At 52.1% G+C, this 18,260-nt stretch overlaps 7 protein-coding genes across 7 annotated transcripts; 4 read left to right on the top strand and 3 right to left on the bottom strand.

Annotated features, from left to right (window-relative positions):
- Positions 1 to 271: 271 nt before the first annotated feature.
- Positions 272 to 923, top strand: N7539_003804 (DASH complex subunit DAD3 family protein; the record flags this gene model as incomplete). The annotated part of the gene is made up of 2 exons (XM_056933406.1): positions 272 to 571; positions 642 to 923. The coding sequence occupies 2 exons, from the start codon at positions 272 to 274 to the stop codon at positions 921 to 923; spliced, it is 582 nt and encodes a 193-aa protein (XP_056790947.1).
- Positions 924 to 1,474: 551 nt separating this feature from the next.
- On the bottom strand, positions 1,475 to 2,817 carry N7539_003803 (mitochondrial 37S ribosomal protein uS5m; the record flags this gene model as incomplete). Its single annotated transcript, XM_056933405.1, has 2 exons — positions 1,475 to 1,692; positions 1,797 to 2,817. 2 exons carry the CDS (start codon positions 2,815 to 2,817, stop codon positions 1,475 to 1,477), a joined length of 1,239 nt encoding a protein of 412 aa, XP_056790946.1.
- A 420-nt stretch (positions 2,818 to 3,237) lies between these two features.
- N7539_003802 (tRNA (uracil(54)-C(5))-methyltransferase) lies at positions 3,238 to 4,863 on the top strand (the record flags this gene model as incomplete). The annotated part of the gene is made up of 1 exon (XM_056933404.1): positions 3,238 to 4,863. The coding sequence occupies one exon, from the start codon at positions 3,238 to 3,240 to the stop codon at positions 4,861 to 4,863; it is 1,626 nt and encodes a 541-aa protein (XP_056790945.1).
- Positions 4,864 to 5,304: 441 nt separating this feature from the next.
- N7539_003801 (actin-related protein 3) lies at positions 5,305 to 6,863 on the bottom strand (the record flags this gene model as incomplete). Its single annotated transcript, XM_056933403.1, has 4 exons — positions 5,305 to 6,186; positions 6,289 to 6,650; positions 6,748 to 6,770; positions 6,829 to 6,863. The coding sequence occupies 4 exons, from the start codon at positions 6,861 to 6,863 to the stop codon at positions 5,305 to 5,307; spliced, it is 1,302 nt and encodes a 433-aa protein (XP_056790944.1).
- A 1,217-nt stretch (positions 6,864 to 8,080) lies between these two features.
- N7539_003800 (threonine aspartase 1) lies at positions 8,081 to 9,845 on the top strand (the record flags this gene model as incomplete). The annotated part of the gene is made up of 6 exons (XM_056933402.1): positions 8,081 to 8,187; positions 8,244 to 8,443; positions 8,508 to 9,004; positions 9,069 to 9,513; positions 9,554 to 9,687; positions 9,741 to 9,845. Coding segments are annotated over 6 exons (1,488 nt in total), but the record flags the coding sequence as incomplete, so codon positions are not given.
- Positions 9,846 to 10,562: 717 nt separating this feature from the next.
- Positions 10,563 to 11,777, bottom strand: N7539_003799 (TFIIH/NER complex subunit TFB4; the record flags this gene model as incomplete). The annotated part of the gene is made up of 2 exons (XM_056933401.1): positions 10,563 to 11,668; positions 11,732 to 11,777. 2 exons carry the CDS (start codon positions 11,775 to 11,777, stop codon positions 10,563 to 10,565), a joined length of 1,152 nt encoding a protein of 383 aa, XP_056790942.1.
- Positions 11,778 to 14,434: 2,657 nt separating this feature from the next.
- On the top strand, positions 14,435 to 17,020 carry N7539_003798 (UNC45-central domain-containing protein; the record flags this gene model as incomplete). Its single annotated transcript, XM_056933400.1, has 2 exons — positions 14,435 to 14,515; positions 14,582 to 17,020. The coding sequence occupies 2 exons, from the start codon at positions 14,435 to 14,437 to the stop codon at positions 17,018 to 17,020; spliced, it is 2,520 nt and encodes an 839-aa protein (XP_056790941.1).
- Between the last annotated feature and the right edge of the window lie 1,240 nt (positions 17,021 to 18,260).

Below are 18,260 nucleotides of genomic sequence, written 5' to 3'. Positions count from 1 at the left end.
GATACCAAAGATAGTGGTGAGTCGTGACCAAGTAACAACCGGTGTATTTGAGTAGGCCGGCGGGCTTGAAATTGCTAGTGGCGCGCAGCCCACAGCCCTCACTCGGAGAGGCGGGTGTGTCATGTTTACACCTGCGCCGTCACTGCGGTAGCCCCGCCGCAGTTATCGGTCATCCGCCGCATGAGCTCCGCAACCTCTTCTTCTGCCGCGAATGCACTCTGAAAGTCCGAGCAGCAAGTCAACAAAAAAACAAGCCTCGCGTCCCTCCATAATGTCTGCATTTGCAGCCTCCACCGACCCCGACGCTCTCGATTACTCTTACACCGAGCCCGAGCCCGAGCCCGAGACAGCGACCAGTCCTTCGCTTGGCGCACAGGATGCAGACATGGACTCTCCAGATGCCGGTGCCTCTCACAACCAGTCAAGGAATCCTCTACTGGGCGATGATACACCATTGGTCTCGGATCTAGAACAAGAGGTTCTGGACGAATATACGCGTTTGCTGCGCAATGTCAATCAGGTAAGGCTTGCAATGCCCGATCTGCGAGGACTCTGCGCTTCGCATGCCTTGGTACTTTTGCATACCGAATGGTTGAAGAAGCAAAAGGCTAATATATGGCCTCGCGATGGGTAATCTCTAGCTCTCTGAAAAGATCGGCGATCTTGCGGGTTCCCCGGCTTCAATGACGCTGGATGGAATGCGACTACTGGAACGGAAAACTGCCACTGTTTGCACGCTGCTCAAAGCGAGTGTGTACAGTATTGTCTTGCAGCAACAGATCTGGAACGAGAGTGAGGAGCAGCAGCAACAGCAACAGCAACAACAACATATGCAAGATAATGACCCGGATGATCAATTTTCGGATCAAGGCTACCAGCATAGTGGAATTTACGATCGAGATGGGGACATCACTTTTCAGTAAGGGCAACGAGTCGAGGTGCTCGTGTGGAACGTGGAGCCCTTTTCGGTCTCGTGCGGTTGTGAACTTTTCTGGTTCGAAAAGATCTGTGGCGTTGTCCGGTTTTTCGTTTCTCTTTTGCTTTTCGATATACCCTAGATTTTTCTTTTCGTTTATCAATCGAAACAGCGCAGTGACCAGCGCTCCCAATTCAGTTGCATCGGTTGAATCACAGGAATGACTGCGAGAGGGTGAAAGTAAACATCTAGGTACCAAGGCCGTATCGAATTGGATTGTGAGCTTTCACGTTGGTGCACTAGGGAAGACGAGCCATTGTACTGTCAGGGTTGTTGCTGTAAAGTTTGATGATTGCAAGCAAAGTCCGAGCCCAAAGATCATTTCATAGAATTGTGTAGGTGATCGTTTTGATGGATGACCACAAGTTGGTACAGATACAAATACATGCGGGGGATTGAGGGAGAAGAAATGAAGGAAGAAACAAAGACGCCCATTATGTACACGCCGAGAGAATGCACGGCTCAATCGATTGCGAGGTTGATCGAGAAAAGTCACATCTAAACCTTTCCAGCATAGTAGACCTTGCGCACGTCGACCATTTTCCGACCACGAGCACGGGCGATCTCTTCGGGGTCGCGTTGGCTCATGAGGGCCTCGTACGCAGCCTTGACAGTGTTCATCTTGTTGCGAGACCGGCTAACTCGCGCAGCAAGGTCGTGAATACCGGCAGCGCGGCACATCTCATAAATGAGGTGCTGCACTCGGAGACCGAAGCCTGTTGGAAAAATCAGCTGCGGCTCGCAAATGACGAAGACGCGTTTGGGGGACTCGGAGAAGAGGGGGGGGGCAAGGGGCCCGTGGCCTTGGAATGTAACTTACCTGGAGGACGGTGCATCAATTGCAGTGAGACGGCTCCAACCTTACCAGTCACATCACCGAAGATGGTGCGGTTCTCATACCGAGGAACAGGCTGCATGTTGCGGATGGCCCGGTATTGAGACTGAGTCTTAGCGTCGGAGGCCTCCTCAGACTTTCCCTCGCCGATACCCAAAAGACCGTTGCCGTTACCGGCAATGGACAGACGGTAGGCACGGCGAACTTTACCCAGACGAGTTTGGTTCACGACAGAGTGGGAGACCAGGGTCTTTAACCGGAAGTCGCGCACCTGGTCTGCAGTGTAACCAGTGGCGAGGAGGAGGCTCCTGAGAGCATCCGTCATCTCCTCGGCTTCTAGTGATCGCTCCTTTTCGCCCTTCTCCGCCGCAGACTTTCGCTCTTCCGCACGAGGCTCGTCAAGGGTCTCCCCGGGGCCGAACAGATCGGGAACAAGAGCGCTGTGGGAGTTCAACTCATTTTCCTCCTTTCCATGGGTCAAGCGTAATTCGTCCGCAAACTTGGCAAAGTCTGCGCCTGTCGCATCGTCCGGCAGTTCGGCGAAGAAGCGACCAAAATCTTTAACAAAGTCATCTTCGCTCTTGAACTTAAAGTTATAATCCGAATTCGACTGAGGCGATCTTACGTGTCGGTCGATGCCGGGCTCGATCACGGAGAAGTCGTCCACGTAGTTGAGTTTTAAGGGGTCGTCACGTTCGTTCAACTGCTCAGCCAAGTCTTTGGGATCAATGGCAGCCTCGCCAGCCTCGACAGCTTCCAATTGCGCTGCCGAATACTCCTTGGCCAGGTGAGCCTTCTCTTCCTCCGTGTAGGGCTTGAAGTCCGTTGCTTTCGCAGAGCTTGTAGCGGACTTCCCAAGAGCCTTGATGACGGGACCGCCGGGTTTGGGACGGTCGTTGAGTTGCGGAAGCGAAGGGTGGAACTGGCGCCGGGGGACTCGCGTGCTTTGCGTGGCAGCTCGGGAGAAGCTGCAGAACACGCATCTCGCTGGCCTGGCGAAGCTCATCGATAAGAGATTTCAATAGCTCGTTAGCTAGCAAGTATCGCTAGCCACGAGCTCAGGGATTGAAGGACAGGGCACGGGAATCAACAAACGGCGGATACAAGAGCGCTGGCGAAGAAACGGGCGGAGGTCGACTCTCGGGAGGAATTTCTCGCACGGCCGGGCGGTCAGTACACGGCCAATCAACAGCACGAAAGATACAATTTCTCATAAATTTCCCAAAATGTGGAAAGCTCTCTTGAATCTTCGCGGAGGGAATCGCAATTCAAGTAACTTGATTATTACATGTTTTCCACGAGGTTGCCAACTTCCCTATTGTACAATTTCTGGTCCACTACAGTCCGCTCAAAAAGACAAGTTCAGTTGCCTCTGAGAGCCGTTTCTCCCTCGCAGTACGGGTTTGCGACAACCGTCTCTGCGAAAATGCCGGGCAACCCTAGGAAACAATTCGGAGGCAATTTTCGCAAAAGGGCGAAGGTCGACAAGAAGAGCAAAGGCGGTGACCACGACGAAGTGCTCCTCGCAGATGTGAACGAGCTGATCAAGCGAAACCGTCCCGACGAAGACCCTACCTCTGACGACAATGGAACCTCGCCGTCAGTCACCCTCCCCGAAACTTTCACCGAGATCGAATTGACGGTCTCCGATCTTTCCTCGACGGGAGATGGTCTTGCGCTATCAGAGAACAAGGACCATGTCTACGTCGTACCCTTCACAGTCCCTGGCGACAAAGTGCGCGTAAAGGTCATCCGCCATTGTCCCGCTCAATCATACACCATCACCGATTTCCTCAGTGTCATCGAGCCCGGCCCCCAAAGAAATGACTCTCTGATCAAGTGTCAATACTTCTCCAAGTGCTCCGGATGTCAACTTCAAATGATGTCCTACGAAGATCAGCTTGCGCACAAGCGGCGCATCGTAGAGAAGGCGTATGCCAACTTTTCAGGATTGATCCCAGAGTTGGTCCCTGCTGTCGATGACACTTTCCCGTCACCCATGCAATATGGGTATCGTACAAAGCTCACTCCACATTTTGCGCACGGGGGCGCGAGGAAAAAGTCGAATGCAGATGGCCAGGAATCCCAGGAAGTTCAGGTTCCGCCCATCGGCTTCTGCTATAAGAATCGCAGAGCGGATATGGATATCGAGGATTGTCCCTTGGGAACGGATATTGTTCGTCGTGGTCTCAAGAGCGAGCGGAAACGTGTTGCGGAGAACATTCGCTCGTACAAGAAGGGTGCCACTCTTCTGATGCGCGAATCCACTTCTCGCATCAGGAAAGATGAGTCCGGCGCTGAGACGGAACAGAAAGACTTGAACGGACTCACATCAACAGCCGGCGCTGACACTGGCGATGTCATCCGTACTGATCGTGGGACATATATTGAGGAGAAGCGCTGCATTACCGACAATAATGCCACAACGGTCGAGTACGTTGATGATTACATCTTCAGCAACAAAGCCGGTGCATTCTTCCAAAACAACAATTCGATCCTCTCCGGCTTCACGGACTTCATCCGCTCTCATGCCCTGCCCCCAAACAACGATCAAGATCCCACCCCGATCAAATACCTTCTCGATGCCTATTCCGGTTCTGGTCTTTTCACAATCACACTTTCAACGATCTTCAAATCCAGTCTCGGTGTTGACGTCGCTGGCGACTCCATCGTCTCTGCTCGCGAAAACGCCAAGGCCAACAACTTGCCCAATACTGGCTTTGCTGCCGCCGATGCCGCCGTTCTGTTCAAAGATGTACCCTACCCAGCTGATCAGACACTCCTTGTGATCGATCCTCCCCGCAAGGGTTGTTCCGATGACTTCCTCCAGCAATTACTCGCTTTTAAACCTCGTCGCGTCGTTTACGTGAGTTGTAATGTGCACACTCAAGCTCGTGACGTCGCAGTCATGGTGCAGGGCGATGAGAAGCAAGATGTGCGCTATGAGATTGAGAGCATCCGTGGCTTTGATTTCTTCCCTCAAACTGGTCATGTGGAGGGTGTGGCGATCTTGAACCGTACTTCTTTCCCTAAGAATGAGGCGGCTTCATGATACTTTGTACTTACCGATATTTTAATGTGAGAACACCTACCTATACATATCTCACGTTTTCGGCAAATTGGAGTGTACGCGAGGCTGATAGCCTGTACTTCATCATTGCTGGCTGTTGGCGATGTCTTCTTCAATCACACAATAAAGATCTCGAATTGAACGATACATTGGCAATTCATGAAAGCTTGCTTTTGGCCACGAACGCGACACAGTGGATCCCACCCATCCGCCCTGCTTGCAGACGAATACAACAAGTCGCAGGTATCGAGCGCCAAGTTGCTCGATGTAGTACAAAGAAGATTTTAAGAAACGGATTCGAGAAATAACAGGCTCAGAAAGACGAAATGGAAGACTAGTGGGACTATGAACAGAAGTAAAGTGACCTGCAACCCCTGCTGTTTGACAACATGATAATAAGGCAACAAGGATACGGACCAAAAACTATGAACTTCCGGGCCCACCCAACAGGGCGAATCGTCGCACAATGCTGGGACCGATCTCGTCATATTCGGCCTTGGTATGGCAATAGCTTCGGAACTCGGGCGTCTGACCCAGCAGGCTGCCTCCGAACCAAGGACCGTGTCGCTGGCGCTTATGCGTGACAACTGCAACATCAAGACCACCACTGCGCGCACCGCCACTGCGAGCCTCAGAGGCACGAATTCGTGCATCAACTAAATGACGGATATCACGCTGTAGGCGACGTCCAAAGTCCTTGTACAGGGTTGAGCCACCAGAAAGCACAATGTTCTTGTACAAGCCTCGTCGCACATCGATAGGGGAGGACTGAATCACGCCGTCCACAACGTTTGGAAGCGGGGTCAGGAAGTCAGAAGAGTAAATTTCGGGGTTGAAGAAGATTTCAGGAGCAAGGAAACGTTCATATCCAACATCGATGGAAATACTGCGGCCATTGGGCGAGGTGACGGTGTGTTTGAGGAAGCGGTCGGGCTCACGATCGTAGCGAGCGAATTCCTTGACGATGTCGGGGCTCACGTAGCAGTATTCTTCCTTCACTTTCTCGGCCGTCTTCAAGCTGCTGTCGGGCTCCCCGCGATCACGGAGCAAGCTTTGGACAAAGTAGGTGATATCACGACCGGCGATAGGAATGCTTTTGATGGAAGATCCAATGACATAGCCCTCTGCAACCGGAATGACGTGGGTCACACCATCACCGGAGTCGATAACAGTGCCAGTAAGAGAACGGTCGGTAACCTTTGATGAAGTCCAAGAAGCGGCCAAGGCAAGCACAGCTTGCACAGCAATGTAAAGACCGGCACAGTTGAAGGACTCGAACATGATTTCGGCAGTGTTCTCGCGGTTCTCGGGGGGTTCAAGGGCTATGAACAGTTCAGTGTTAGAAGGAAGCCAAGCAACAAACATGGAATGCGGGGAAGCCGCCGGGATCGATGCAGGCAGTCATACTGGCTCAGTCAAAAGAAAGTAATGATCCTCGGGCTCTACACGCAGGTACTTGAAGATCGAGTTGGACCAGAATCGCTCCATGTGATCCCAATTCTCAATCTGACCGTGGCGGATCGGATAGTTCACGCCATAACCGGGACCGCTACCGGCCGCGAGTGCCTCATCTCCAATAAAAAAGTCCAAATCTTCTGTTCCACGCTTTGCAGACAAATGCGAGCTACCTCCGCCTCCTCCGCTCAGGAAGGTTGGCTTGCTCGCAACAGCAGGTCGTGAGCCCGTGGAGCTTCCAGCGCTCCCGGCACCGGCCTTTGTTGCGATTGCAGTCGGGAAGACAAACGAGGGTGAATCGTTACCGGCGAAACCTGATAATCGCCGGACGCAGAGATGTCAGCCATGGGCGAACAGAACAATTGAGTCTTCCACTTTGCGATGCCATGCACCCGAGCGCGAGGCACCTACCTAACTTAGAGTAACCGGTACCGCTGCATCGCAATTGATTGTTAGCTTTGGTGCCAATTTCCAGGGTCCCACAGAACTTACTTATCCATGACAACGGCGGGAGTTTGAGACGCCATGGCGAATAGCAGGGCGCAATGCCAGTTCAGTCACTAATGGGGAAATGCTGGAGATCTCTTGAAGGGGGAGGGGATATGAGGTCAACCGTGGCGGAGCTCAGGCAGACAAGGCGGGGAGAAAGCTTTACGTAAGCCTTCTACATACGACCCAGCTGACCTTAGGTAGCCCGTCTGTCCAGACCGCCCGCTTTAGCTTCTGATCAACGTACTGTCGCGCTGGTCCTCAAATAAACATGGCATTCAGGGCGTAGTCCGCATGAACGGATAACATTGCTTATTGACCACGGCTGGAGCCGAGCTTTCTGTAGGTTGCAGAACTATGAGCCCTGCAATCTACTATTGTTCTACATAGCTCAAGGCTTGAAATCAATCACAATGATTATAATGTACAACATGCACATGGCCCATACTTCTACTGAGGCACTACCTGGCCGCAATCAAACAAATTGAGTCACGTGAATGTCAACCCGATGGCTAGTTTAGATATTTTCTAGAAGCCTGCAGATATACTTGTTTTGATGAGCCTCGCTTGTTTCAGATGGAGTCGAGTTTCAAGCCATCTAATGACTGCATCATCCAAGATCAGGATACGATCAGTCTGTGAGATTTTCCATTGCAGGCACTTACGTTATTGCCGTATCTTCCCCTGTAGTAGTTCCAACTGATCAGAACAGAAGTGGAAGGAGCGACAGAGCAATGGCTTCACCATAATGACCGAGTGCCTCACGACACATCAACAAACAATTGGTTTGCTTCACCACGTCTTGTTCAATCTGAACAGAACGCGTCCTCGTTTATCGTTATCGTCTTATCGTCTATACCTGGTACCACCTGTTTGTTATGATCTTTTTCTCGTGTTACTATTTTGCATCCCAAACAGCACACTCTCATTCCGGTCTGAAAAAAACCATCGTTGAATACTACCAAACACAACGCTTTCTTGTATCGGTTCAAAAACATCATTCACACCTGACTACAGACAAGTACCCTATCGCATCGCTTGCACTCCTTTGCGACGCTTTCAAAGGGTGTGAATTTTGATTTAAGTCCATCACTTTGAAAATCTTCGGAGGGGCTGCAACTCAACAACCCTCACTTCTGACCCAGCCTGTCGATTGTTGGCCTTGCCCAAGGCGTAAAATTTCCTGGTTACTGTCACTCATTCTGCGTCACAATACATTGCCTTGACAAGAGATTTCTCAGGTCACAGGCCCAGCATGGCCAACCATCGGCAGACCGAACATCTTTATGCTATCTTCGTGCACGCCGGCGCTGGCTACCACTCGCACGATAACGAAGAAATGCACTTAGAGGCCTGCAAAAAGTATGTACTACTGGTACGCATTGGCCGGAACAATAACTGACTGATCTCACTCTTAGTGCGGCCGAAGCTGGAATGAACATTCTGCGCAGTGGCGGCACTGCAGTTGATGCTGTGGAAGTGGCCATCATGACATTTGAGGACACCCCTGTCACAAATTCCGGCTATGGTAGTAACCTCACTGCCTCTGGAGAAGTGGAAGGTGATGCCACTATTGTCGATCATTTCGGACGAAGCGGAGCTTGTGGAGCGGTTCCTAGTAAGACTTCTCTCCTTTCAAATCCTCTGTCCTGCCGAGGAAACTTGGCTAATCCGTCACATAGCTGTCAAAAACCCAATCATGCTGGCACGCAAAATCTATGATCAAGCCCACTCCGCTCCAGGAATTTCTCGTATTCCACCCAACCTCCTCGTGGGTCAAGGGGCCGCTGATTTTGCCTGGGATAATGGCCTCCTTCTTGTCGACCCTGAGCATCTCATTGCTCCTGGGCCTAGAGCTCGCCACGAGACCTGGTGCAAGGATGTTGCAGCTTTTGAATCAAAGAACCCCGACAGTGGCAAGCGCAAGAAATTTCTGAAATGGATTCGTCGCCCCGGCATCCGTACCTTGGACCAAACTGACATCCCGGAGAGCGACACAGAAAGAGTTTCTCCTGCATCTTGTGACTCACGTGTGCACGGGAATGGATCTACTCGAATTGGTCGTCCGGAAAGTCCAGAAGACTCAGATGGCCATGGCAGCGGGTTCCATTCCGAATCACCTGAGGTCGTGTCTGGAAGCTCACAGGAGTGTTCGGAGTCGGCTTCGGCTGACCACAAGGTAACAAGCCCATCCATTTCGCCCACGCTCTTCATTGTCAACTGACCTTCCGTTGAATATGCAGAGCGACCCTACGGCGTATCAGCAGAATGCTCCCCCGAAGGACGATCAAGCCAATTCTCGCGTGGACCTTGGAAACTTGATGGACCCAAAAACTGACAACAATGACAAGATCACAGATACTGTGGGGGTTATCGCAGTTGACAACCTCGGTAATATCGCCGCGGGATCGTCTTCTGGAGGCATCGGCATGAAACATCGAGGCAGAGTTGGTCCAGCCGCTCTTGTTGGCATTGGCACTTATGTGCTTCCTGCTAACCCAGCTGATCCTGATAAGACCACCGTGGCTACCTGTACCTCGGGCACTGGAGAGCATATTGCCTCCACCCTCGCTGCCAGTACTGCCGCTAGACGGATTTACTACTCCCAATGCAAGGACAGTGAAGGACACCTCGTGAGCGTGTGCGAGGAGGAGGCCCTCGCCGACATGATCAAGCATGATTACCATGGTATGTCTCCCATATTCACTAAAACACTAATGAACACAAGAAGTGTTGACATGGATAACGTCAGGTCACCCTGCTCTCATCAATACCGAGATCGAGGGCTCGATTGGTATCATGTCTGTGAAGAAAGACATTGAAGGCATCTCGTTCATCTTCGCCCATAGTAGCGACTCTTTTGTCAGTCACCACATATGCTGTTTGGTGGAAGTGACGCTGACCGAATTCTGCAGGCGCTTGCGTCAATGTCAAGCTCCGACGAGGAGCCTTCTTGTCTTATGTCTCGAATCACACGATCTGGAGCTACCGCTTTGGGAGGGCTTTACTTCGAGTATCCTGCGTAAGTCACACCGGCCTCCGAGATGCCTTGACTGAGGCTAATTATGACCATGTTTGCATGCCACCATTAGAGCTGGAATCCGACTTCAAACACAGAACTTTGATTGAGAGACAAGGCGACCGCCGCCCGCTTTTGGAAGGATCCCAGATAGCGTTCCCCGAACCTGATTCACCTGCCGGGTCTCAATTTGCTTGTGGCAGAATAATAGCCTGTTTGTCTATGTCGTGGCGAAGTTCAAGTTGTCAGCATAATGTCGGGGTATTCAATTGTTTATTCGCGGGTTGTTTCTGGGTTACTGATACCGACAGTCCTCTATGACTGATGGGGCTGTAATGTGTTTCTGAACGACGAGCATGACTGATACGTTTTTCCACTGCCCTACCTATATCAGTGCTGTACATCGCTCTGATCGGTGCTCAAATCCCAATCGTTCATGATCTCCTTGTGTTTGCCGTAGCATGGGCCTGCACTCAGCGTGCTTGCTTGTTACAGCGTCTTGATTACAGGGCATACGTCGATTTCCACGCGATCTCTAGGTAATCTGGGGAATTTTCACAAACTGATACCACAAGACTTGAGAATTCGTTTCATTGCGTCATAGCGTCAGCCTGATAGAGGCAGGAATCCAGTTCCTCGAATCTAGCGAAGATAGGAGGGGTGGTGTCAAAATCAGGGGAATTGTTCTTGGTCTACTTCCTCAGTGGTTCATTTCACCTCAGCCGAAGCCAGGAGGTGGAGTCCCCGTTGACATTGGCGTGCCGACCGTGGAGGTCCCGTTCACACGCTTCTTTTTCTTCTTTTTTCTTGGAATGAGGGCCGGTTTCGAGCCGAAATCACCCACGTCGAGAGGAGTCCCGCAGGTCAGGCACTCGTTGTCAGGAGGTGGCTCGCAGAAAATACTGAGACAGATAGAGCAGACATATCCGATGTCCACGACCCGCCGATGGCAAAAGCACGCCGCTCGGAAATCCACATCCACGCGCGTCGGTAGAACGAGATGTTTCCGCGAGCGCTGGTCGGGAAGAAACGCCATCATCAGATATTGTAACAGGCCGCGTGGTTCAGAGAGTGCCATGTAGACGCCCTTTGTCGCGTCGCAGGCCTGCTGCAAGAAGACCGCATCGCCGCTCAATTTGCACACGTCGATGGGGATATGTAATCGCTGACAGGCGAAAATGCTGTTCATCACCGGGATATACTGATGCGCCGAGTCACTTGACCCGCTGACCGAGACGATGAGAATCCGGCTTTGGAGACGCTCCTCGTCGTTGGATGCAGAGTACCGCCCTGGTCCAGTGCTGCCTGCATTACCACCACCAGTGCCCCCATCGCCAGCGGCGTCTTCGAGGTCTGCACCGCCGTGCTTCTCAGCCCAGGCGATGGTCTGCCTGTTGATGTTGCTGAGAGCCAGCGTCAGAGCCCCCGCGAGCATGGTGGATGTGTTACCGCGTAGATCGTCGCTATTTGTCGAGTCCAGGAGTTGTTTCAATCTTTGTGTGACTCGTTCTTCGACCATGCGAAATGGTCGGTATTTGTTCGTCTGTGAGCCGGTTCCATTTTCACCGTTCATTGCGACGTCCCCGTCTGCGTCTGCTGGTTGTTGCTGAGAGACATCGTCATCGTGTACAGGGTAGAGCCAGGTAGCTTTTGTAGTGTGAGAGGCGACAACTGCGACTTCATTGGCGTAATTGCACGCGAGGTGGGCATTGATGAAGACGAGGAGGTTGGCGACGGCTTTGGTGAGCGGGAGGGAGCTCTCGAGAGAGGCCCAGGCGTGTGGATTGGTATCGAGAACGATAGTGAGCAGTGAGGGAGCGAGTTCTATGGCTTCGGTCAGTAACGATCAATGAGGATGAACTTGAAGACCGGCGAGAGGCTTGATACCTGTTGCATTGAGCTCGTAGTGCTCAGATGCATCGACGGAGTTCATGATGCCATCTGGATCACAAGAAGTAACTAGCGATCGTGATGGGTGAGACAAGCTTCACGATAAGATAAAGATCAAAGACGGTCACGAGGTGATAGCGCCGATCATCTCTCGACGAGTTCTCCCACATCATCCGTTCCATGATTCCCGGGGCACTTGCCCGAGCGCCGAACTTACTACTCTTGCGGTCTACCGTCTACAATCTACATACCTGGCACTGGCAGCCTTGATCTTGGTAGAAACAAAAGAAAAAAAAGTAAAATGTTTTTTCTGGATCTCTTCGCTAAGACACGAATACTGTGCCACACAAGACGTTAGCTTAAGGATTGTGAGATTTTTCAATTGACATGCTCGCGTTAGTAGTATCCTGGAAAACATATCCTTGGGCTGGACTGGGGCTGCTTGGTTTGTTCGTGGAGGGAGGTCCATTGAGCGCTCTTCATTTATTACAATATTGGGCAGTGGGCACTTCCACTTTCATGTAGGCGGAGTCGTAGACTTCCAATGGCAAGCTTGAGATTATTCTTTTGTCGGGACTAGGCTAATAGGCTTCGATACAGGCTTTGAAACGGAGTCTGAGTTCCCACGGCAGTAAGTGCCCGTGGAAGCAAACGGATGGAACTTCCATTTCAACTTGTAATTCCCGATCCCTGGGCTGGTTGATATGTCCAAGATCACTCCAGTGCTTACTGCTTCAGTGCTTAGGAGTTACTACAGACGATGTGCGCCCAGCCTCAGGGTGCCATTTGATGTTTCATCGGGTCAATGGCTAGCCTAAACGATTCATGTCCATCCGGCCGTGTGTATCAATCTTAGTACGACACGGAACGCCCATGGCCAAGGCTGGGGAGTCGGGACGATGGTTGGGGAGGAGTGTATGGCTGTGCGGTGTGCGGAAGTGCAGTGATGCACTATTCAGCAGACGAAGTACACCTATATGATGGTACTCGCCGACTCGGACCCAGGACACTTTACTCAGAGCCAAAATACTGTCTTCCATGTTTCCGGAATGAAGTCCTCTTGGCATTTTGCCTGAGATTATTCAGATTATCACGCCTGCATAAGTCCGACTCGGAAATCCAGCAGCTTTTATGTAGTATGTACTATACACTATACAGTATGCTTAGTCGAATGTAAATTCAAGGGCATGCGCCTGTGGATAAACACAGGAGACCCTATCCAAAGTCTCCGTATTCCATAGACCAACGGGGGGAAGATACATCTTGTTTAAGGTTAATGCTTGGCAAAGGCTCGCTACGAACTTCCTCGAATCAGCACGTCAAATGGGTATCAACTTATCCAGGATGGACGGAGAAGGGTTGTGTTCCTTGACGTCTCCGGTTTGGACGGACTAATCGGGCCGTCGGGACTTGTACCGCGTTTAGCTCATCCTGCCAGGATGGTCACCGTGGCTCGCGTCGTTCGCGCTCGACCGCCCATTTATGAGTGTCGCCCTCGGGCCCTCCCCTTCCTGGAGGTCCAGTCAGTGACGTTGTACATGCAACTCAGAGACCTATCAACTGCGCCCAGCTGATCATGCAGAGTCAGAGCTGACGAGTTGAGCAGATCCGGGGGAGACCAGGCCGGTATGACTGTCGAGTCGTCGACTCGTCGAGAAGCCGCGGCCAGGGTTTCCAGTTTCCACTGTTCCAGTATGATTCTAAGTTGTGGTTATCGGGCAACGTGATGACAGGCGCCGTTGTGGTTGGTCTTATCACGGCGATTGATAATGAGCATTGGTGGCAGTAATAGTATTACCGCCAGCAGGGCACGAATCAGCGATGACTGATAGGGCGAATTGGAAATGTGGCGTAAATTACACCATCGTGGTAATCGAGGACGGTCAGACATGGGAGGGAGGCGGACGCCGCGGATCAAAGCACCAGTTGACCAGAGATCCCGTCCAAGGTGCAGTACTAAGTTAGTAGTGATGGCCTCGGAGATAACTACAGTAAGGGGCCAAAGCACCGACGGTGCCAAACTTTCAGTCTCGTATGGTAATGGCAGTGCCGTATCGGCGTATGGCGTATCGTGGCTTGATTATGCCGAAGCAATCACAATCCAATGAATCCATCCCTGCCACACCTGGAGGGGGCCCCGCAATACCGACCTCCGTAATGGGTCTGGTAATACACCATGCAGGATGCATTGTTCGTCCCATTTGATGTATACGTCCTCCCTCCCGGCAATCTGCAATCTGTAAATCCCAAAGCCAAGTGGGCCAAGAATAAATCATTGAAAGATCGACGCAAATCGGCAGGAAGTGTCGATGTTGCTCTCACCTCTCTTTCAAACTTCCAGGCCTGCTTGACGTGGCTTCTTCAACCTTCATCTCTCCAAAGACACGTTCGCGGCTCCGTGGATCTGATAAAACCTGCGGTCCTCCTCCCGCTCGACACTTGGTGCTTTTAGTGCCACACTCATCTTTGTGTCTCCTCTATTCCTGCTACACTTATCTCCACTTTATCCGCGGCCCTCCTCCCCCTCCATTTTCCGAACGGCAGAAAAAAAAAACCACTGCGAGCTTCCAGCAGACGTGTTCAAAAAAGACGAACGCGATTCTCGAGTTTCTTCGAAACCTTCACTTCTCCCCCAACGCCGGAACCGAAGTCACTCTTCCAGACCCTTTCTTGCAGCGTGCTCCCCGCGCCATCACGGCAATGGTTCAAGCAACGGGCGAAGAGCGCGCTGTTCACCTGGCACGGGAGGCTGTCGAGCTGTTCGATGCTGGTCACCGCGATGTAAGTCAACCCGGAAGAGGTTCGTGAAGAATCAAACGAGAGTCTGATCGATTCTTCTCCCTGTAGGCCGCCTCCCGAAATCTGAGAGAGGCGTTGTGCATTTCAAAGGACAACACCGCCGTGAAGGCCGCTCTCCTTAAAATCCAACAGGAAGAAGAAAGTGGCCACCCGCTCCTCGACCTCTGCCGCCGGTACACAGCTCGCAAGGACGAGATCGCCGGAAAAGATGCCGCAGCCTACCTCCGCACTGATGGCCTGAAGCCTCCCGAGAATGTCGCCTTGGAGGCGCTGAAACTTCTTCTCGATCAGCGGGCGCAGTCACTTTCAGAAATCCAAGACGAGATCATCTCGGGACTGGTCCGCCAAAATGTCAGCGTTCGTCAATACTTCTCCGATCAACTTCAGATCTCCGTGACGACTTTCTTCGACGAAATCTATGATCGCGGAGACGGCGCCGCGGTGTGTCTCGACACAGTGGTCTTGGACCCGCAAGTCTGGCCCTGCGAGGACAAGCGTCTCCACTGCGAGAGTGAACTCTTTCAGCTATTCTTGGCCAAATTGATGGAATCCGGCCACGACCTCGACGGTCGCGCTTTGAAGGGAATTACGCGACTGCTGGCGGTCGACGCAAGCCGCTTGCAGCATTTGGTCGATGAGGAGGAGTTCGAGGTCATTCTGACCTCTCTGGACAGTCGACTCCCTCTGGAGCTGCGCAGCCAGGCTACCTTGGCTACTGCCAAGTACCTGGACGTGGCCAAGGAGACCGGTGAAAAGCAGTTCAGCACTTTGATCAACGCCAAAATCGCCAAAGGTCGACTGAATGACCTGATCATCGCCTTCTCTGCCGTCGCTGCGGTTTTCCCAGTAGCTCCTGGTGCCGCGGCGGGTATCTTCTTGTCCGAAGAGTTCACCAAGGCTTTGGGCCCCCTCGTGACTCGGGACGCCACTCGCAAAAGAGTCGAAGTCTCCATCTTGGACTTGCTGAATGCCGCTTGCATCGATCGAGCCTGCCGGGAATATGTTGCAAAGAATTTCTCGGACTGGTTGTCGCATACTTTGACCAATGGAAGTGACGAGGGCTCGGAGCTGGCTGCGGTGGTGCTGGCGAAGATTCGCGCCTCCGAACCCACCCAGTCCGCGACCAAGAATGGTGAGGCCCAGGAGGAGACTGCAGGAGTCACGGACTTGGTGCAAAGATTTAAGGGACTAATGACTGAATCCAAGGTTGAAAACATTTCGCACGCCGTGGAGGGTCTGGCTTACTCGTCTGTCGAGCCCTCGGTCAAAGATCAAATTGCCAAGGACCCTCAGTTTCTGTGCAGTTTGATCAGCGTCTTGAAACAACAAACCAGCGAGTCTTCCGTATTATATGGTGGTCTTGTGATCCTTTCCAATCTCACCCAATTTCTTCCCGCCATGTCCGAGGAGCAGAAGAAGATGTCCCAGCTGAAGAAGTACGCCGATGCTTCTGCCGGGCACGCGCGCGCTCCTACTGATCCCCGTGACGAAGATGAGGCAGTGCTTGATCGGTGCGGGGCGTTGATTGATGCCGGGGTTATGGCACTCCTTAGCGAGTGTGGCCGACTCGCCTCTCCGTCTGTCCACGACTTGACCGCCAAGATCATGTTGGCCCTTGCACGGAGAACCAAATCGCGAGGAGCGTTGGCTCAACAAGGCGCAATCAAGCTGCTGCTGAGTCTTTCCATCACGAAGCCCACCCAATCCAACACAGCCTACGAAACAACCCGGAACGCCTCTCACGCATTGGCTAGAATTCTGATCTCGGTCGATCCTTCACACATATTCCCATCGACGGGATTCCCTCAGGCGACCTCTCCTGTTCGACCATTGCTTTCACTTCTGGCCTCCCCTGGTGGCGCTACGATCTCTGTGGACCAGCCTCGTGATCTTCTGCCCATCTTTGAGAGTCTTCTTGCTTTGACCAATCTGGCATCCTACCCACGTGATGATTCCCCGGCGGAGTTGATTGTGCGCGAGGGCTGGTCGGTCATTGAAGAGCTGCTGTTGTCCAGTAACTCTCGTGTGCAGCGGGCTGCTTGTGAACTGGTATGCAACCTGATGACCTGTGAATCCGGCATCATCAAGTTTGCCGATGCTACGAAGAGAGCTTCTCAACGACTTCACATCATGCTCGCTCTTACCGATGCAGACGACACGGCCACTCGGCGTGCGGCAGGGGGTGCCATTGCTATGCTGACCGAGTTTGACGCGGCGGTGGCGGCCGTTCTAGAAAGACCTGGTGGAGTTGAACTGCTCATTGGTCTCTGTCAAGACGAGGATGATGCTCTGGTCCACCGAGGTGTTGTGTGTCTTCAAAACCTCACCACGGCCTCGGGCGACATTGGCGAGCGTGCCAGAGCCGCTGTCCGTTCGGCAGAGGGCGTTGAGGTTCTGACCACTTGTCTTAAAAAGACGTCCAACCCCGCTATCATCCAGACTGGAGTTGAGGCGTTGAAGCCTTTGGTGCAACCCTCGAAGTGCTGAGCCAGTTTTGGTTCCATGCTCTTTGCCCTCTCTGAATACCGGGGGGTTATCTGGCTGAGCATCTTGACGGTCAATACTGCGATGATTCATGCATTTTCTTGGGGATCCTGGCACTTTGGAGTCCTGTTCTTTTTTTGGGTGAGGCGTCTGATCATCGAGGAGTTTTCTGCATCTTGCTTTTGGTGTTCCTGCTGGTGTCTCTGGTCTGTGGGTCTTTCTATTGTTGTTTATTTTTGCTTTTTGCTTTTTGCTTTTTCCAGTCAGACCTTGTTTGTGTAAAAGGGGGGCTTCACGAATACCCCGCCGTTGGAGTCACGAGCAACATTACCGAGTTGAGCGATTTGTGTTTCTTCTTCTTCTTTTTCTTCTTCTTCTTTTTCTTCTTCTTCTTCTCTTCTATTGCTTGTGCTTGCTTTTTCTCTCTTCCGGCTTTCGACATGGAAGGATTTTTGCCCGCTCTGCCATTCCTAGTCTTTTCTGCGAGGACTTTCTACATCTTCAATACCATGACTTTTATGAGTTTGTGGTCATCTTGCACTGTAATTGGGCTAATCGTGGTGCGCACTCGGGGAATCTGGCTGGTGGCAACTGATTCTTTCCGCGGCCATCAGATGCTTCAGAAGCAATTGATGTCAAACTGATTTGTGAGCCACAACCCAAGTTGCTCCTGTAGATCGAGATCAATTGGCGGTCAATTTGAAGCCCCTGTGAGGCACGACAGAAAACCTTCGTTGCAAATGCAGCGCTCTGAAAGCTCTGGGGTGGCCGTAGCTATTTGCGCAAGCGGGGACTGGCTATGTGTTCCGATTTACTGTCAGACTAGGTAGAGGCCCCTGTTTTCCACAATAGAGCGGTCTTCGGCCCCCCCAAATGATCACTTTAGACAATGTCTCGAAGGGCATTTGGTCCGGAGGAAACTTCTTCAGAGATCAATGTGTATGACTATGCACAATATTGAGAGCAAAGTTGAAAGCTGCAGCACAGGAGTCCTGCCGAGAATGTGGACCATTGCAAGGGCGCACTTCCTGTATGAGCAGGTTGAAAGGTGTAGTAAGCCTCGAGAAGGAAATCTGGGGAAGATGCAGGCGCAGACTAACTTACTGACTTAGCGACTAGTATGCAGGCAAGGCTCCACCGCAAGTTCGGTGGGGTCACATGAGGCGTCGCCCGGTTTGAAGTGCATGTCAGGAGGGAAGGAGAATGTGAGATGGAGATCGGGAAGGACTTCCACTGAAACGAT

Source organism: Penicillium diatomitis, assembly GCF_028827545.1.
Source record: "Penicillium diatomitis strain IBT 30728 chromosome Unknown utg000004l_segment0_segment0, whole genome shotgun sequence".
NCBI lineage: Eukaryota > Fungi > Ascomycota > Eurotiomycetes > Eurotiales > Aspergillaceae > Penicillium > Penicillium diatomitis.
Note: the sequence above shows the minus strand (reverse complement) of the source record. Positions and strands in the feature narration are given on the sequence as shown.